At 47.2% G+C, this 3,722-nt stretch overlaps 2 protein-coding genes across 6 annotated transcripts in view; one reads left to right on the forward strand and one right to left on the reverse strand.

Moving 5' to 3' along the window:
* LOC135903713 (uncharacterized) overlaps positions 1–420 on the reverse strand; it is a 34,185-nt gene extending 33,765 nt beyond the window's left edge. For 2 of the 5 annotated variants that reach the window (XM_065434083.1, XM_065434079.1), the window contains exon 1: positions 317–420. The gene's annotated coding sequence lies outside the window, so the exon portion shown is untranslated. Of the gene's footprint in view, positions 1–70; positions 297–316 lie in introns of those variants that run through there. The other 3 variants (XM_065434082.1, XM_065434081.1, XM_065434080.1) reach the window with 2 other exon arrangements.
* Positions 421–859: 439 nt separating this feature from the next.
* Positions 860–3,426, forward strand: AlkB (alpha-ketoglutarate-dependent dioxygenase AlkB). The gene has a single exon (XM_065434089.1). The coding sequence runs from the start codon at positions 1,009–1,011 to the stop codon at positions 1,909–1,911; it is 903 nt and encodes a 300-aa protein (XP_065290161.1). The 5' UTR covers positions 860–1,008; the 3' UTR covers positions 1,912–3,426.
* The last annotated feature ends 296 nt before the right edge of the window (positions 3,427–3,722 follow it).

The raw sequence follows: 3,722 nt of genomic DNA on the forward strand, positions 1-3,722 counted from the left end.
GGTTGTGTGCTGTGAGAAACCAGAATTTCCCCCCATCTCGAGAGAGCGCTCAATCGATGAGGAGTTTTACCGTAGCTTTCGGAGGTTCCGCGACCCGCTCGGAGCAGCCAGCGGAGAGGAGCGGAGAGAGAAAAAAAAAATGTGGTGAACGGAGACCGACTCGAGGCGGTGCGGATGCTGCGATTCCGGGGATGGGGCCGTCGGACGAGCCGCAAGATCACGGTGGCGGTGATTCGGGTATCGTCCTCTTCGGTCCGCCAAGGATCGGCGAAGACGGTTTGACGCGAGGCGCGCGAGAGATGTCGAAAGATCTTACCTAACAGGATGCTCGTCGGCCAGCGACACCATCCATGCTGGATGTGTGGAGAAAGGGAAAAGTAAACATCAAGGCGAGACGAGACGAGCGCAGCGACGCGAGCGGGTGTTCTGCGAACGTGCCGCCAGCGTTATTTCTCGCTAAGTGTTTTCAATGTTACAAAAAAGTGTTCCCTAGCAATTGTTTATTTAAATGAACAATAAAATATAAAATCTGGCTTTTTGTTTTTGTAACACGCACCTTAGAGCTTGTTGCTCACTTCGGCTGAAGAGGGTAGTGCTATCTGTCCATCAATCGTGTACGTACGTTGCGTTCGATTTTAAATGTTTTGAACAATTTGAAAAGTATGACGTCACTAAAAGTTGACGAAATTTGTTTATTGCAATGGTTTTATAATAAGACGCAAGTTAATGAACTACTGTAGCGCCTAAGTTGAAAAAGCGGGTGTTCAAAGCTTCTCTTTATGTCAACATAAAGAATGCTGTTTGATTGCTTACTGCCCCGTACTTCAGCCTACGAGTGATAGTAACGATCTTGCAACTCTTGTGAACAAGTGACGTCAGTAATTTGTAACTGACCAACGACCAGAGGCACATTTTGATTCATCTCGCCGCACTCGATCAACTTGACCATGCTCAAGTTGCGTGTGGCGCACATCAGGCGAATCATTAAAAGTAGTGTATTGTAGTAACATGTACTCTGATGACTGCGGCGATCTCTTGAAGAAGGACTTCAAGTACTACAAGAGGAAAGCCGTGCGGCCGGATTTGTCTAAGGTAATCGATTTTGAGAGGCCGGAGGAATTTCCCGTCGAAGTGCACGCGCAGTTGCAGACGACGCCGGATTGCAGCGAGGTCGGTCTCGTCAACGACTCCGAGCTGGTATGCTACTCCGTGCCTGCTAATCGGGGTCTCGTAGTAATACCCAATCCTTTCACGCCTCGCGGACAACGCCAGTGGGTGAGTCGAACGCTGCGTTCGTATCCGAAACCACCAAACTGCACCAATCTGAAAGCGCTGAAGCCGCCGGACGCATTTCCCGCATCGCTGAAACGCGACGAGTTTTACAAGAACCTCCGGTGGGTCACGCTGGGCCTGCACCACGACTGGGACTCCAAGGTGTACGACCTCGAAAGCGCGACCGCTTTTCCCAGCTGTCTCGGGGCGCTGACCAAGAAACTCGCTACCTTGCTCGGGTACCCGGCATTCGAGCCCGAGGCCGCGATCGTCAACTACTACGCCATGAACTCGACGCTAAGCGGTCACGTCGACCGTTCCGAGCTCGACCTCGATTCGCCTCTGTTCTCCGTGAGCTTCGGACAGACTGCCGTGTTCCTCATCGGTGGGGCGACCAAAGACGTCAAGCCGACGGCCATGTTTCTGAAGAGTGGCGACGTCGTCGTGATGACGGGCGAATCCAGAGTGGCCTACCATGCCGTACCGCTGGTGCTACCGCGCGAGGATAACGCGCCGTGGAGCTGCGTTGCGGAGACGTGCGGTGGTGACAAAGCAGGTGGTGAATGGAGCGCCGAGGCTGAGTACTTGTCTGATCACAGAATCAATCTAAACGTGAGGCAGGTGTTCGCAAGAAGCTGATGGTCCCCGTTTGGCTGTAGCCAAATTTAGGTTTTCAATATACTGCACCACTTTTCTGGCTTAGGGCCCGCGCCTCGTCAGATGCAAAGTCATATGGTACATGGCAGCATCTGCTGCTGCAAAGAGCTCAAGTTGCAAGACCGTTAAGTACCCGGAATAATGCATATGAAACTTGCTGAATGTTAAGAAGATCATGGTGATGCCAATGTGTATGCACAAGCACTTGAACCGGCTTATGCAAAACACAACAGTGTGGCTTTAGTTGTGCGTGAAACTTCCATACACATGCATATGAAAGTTGTTCCGATGTGGACAGAATGCTTGCTGTCACGCTAAAATGTGGAACTACATGTTCCAGTTCATGTTCATATGTGCATGATGCAAGCATTTCAAACATGATGGGTGCCATGTGCAAAACCTATTTAAAGTAAACAGAGCTAGGTGCAGGGGTGTTCCAGGATATGGAAGAGATGAATGGCCAGGGTTACTCCGGTGGCATCTATCAGTATTGAATTCCATACTGAGCAGTTGCAGTGCCTTTGAGCACTGCCTTTGACTTTCTGGTCCTCAGTATTTGCAGATTTGTCAGTTGCCCTGCAACGTTAAAGGACAACTGCAACAAAGTTTTACTTTTGCTAAATTGGCTCTCAATTAGTAGAATAAACTATTGAAGAAATCTTGGCAGCACTACAGGTCTGGTAATTGGCTAATTCTTTTATTATAAGCCTTCAAATGGCATCTAAGCAGATGATTTGTGCACCATGGTAGTTAACGGATATGAAATAAGTCCCAGCACACTGTTCCCAAGATTATTCAGCTCTCCACAGGTGCTACCTAATATCGGAGGTATGAGCCATGCTGGTTCTCAACACCCTAGGTCGTGCGTCACTTTTGTCAACTGGTGATGGCGGCGTTTTATTCAGTTTCCATACAAGAAACATCTGTTATTGCGAACTTTTCATGACGCATCCATTCTTACTCCAGATGTACAACCTTGCTCAGAGGCTGCTTTAAGTCTCTGCTATCCAGAACTAGGTTTTTTATGCAGTCTGAAATTTTGACGCAGGTGCGCATTACCTAATGTACATTTGCACATCTATGATAAGGTGAGCACCTGTGAATTGATCTCCAATGTCACCTGGCCAACAGTCATTGAAGTCCATTTAGTAAAGTTGGAAAGGGGTCCCTTCAGGCAAGACACGTAATTTGCAGAGTTTTTGTGGTCGAGTGTAGTTGAGGCCAACCTACAGATTTGTTAGGTAGAGACATAGTTTCCTGCTAGCTACATTGTGGCAAACTTGTGTCATTATGTCGACCATCCTTTTAGAAAGTGAGAACTTATATTGTTGAATGTAAAGTTTAGTCCTTCACAAATATGCCTGTGTGATCACTCGAACTACAACCCTCTTGGCTGTTGTATTTATGTGGCATGCGCGTCAACTGAGTCCAATGCATGCTGTCTCTCCTCTTTATTTCAGCTATGGCATAAAGGGCAATAAAGGCATGTTAATAACACCTTAAGGCATTGATGTATAGTGAGCAAGTGTTTGCAAAGCTGTCGGCATTAGTTTCAAAACTGCAGGGCAATGCAAAAGAGTCACCTAGAAAAATTTATTTTGAAACCTGAACTATATTCACTTCTGTTGCTTTTTACTGGCAGTATATTACCATAAACTACCATGAATGCAGAGAGAAAGCAGCTCTATTTTCAGTGAGCAGCATTGGCTTGGTTATCGAATCAGTTTAATTAATGCACCATGTAGTGGAAACATGGATCAAGCAGGTATAATAATGAAAACAATATTTGTAGA

The sequence above is a fragment of the Dermacentor albipictus genome, chromosome 9 (assembly GCF_038994185.2).
Source record: "Dermacentor albipictus isolate Rhodes 1998 colony chromosome 9, USDA_Dalb.pri_finalv2, whole genome shotgun sequence".
In the NCBI taxonomy this organism is placed as follows: Eukaryota; Metazoa; Arthropoda; class Arachnida; order Ixodida; family Ixodidae; genus Dermacentor; species Dermacentor albipictus.

Excerpts from the sequence above, each read along its gene's own strand:
- AlkB (XM_065434089.1), top strand. The coding sequence starts at position 1,009 with ATGTACTCTGATGACTGCGGCGATCTCTTGAAGAAGGACTTCAAGTAC.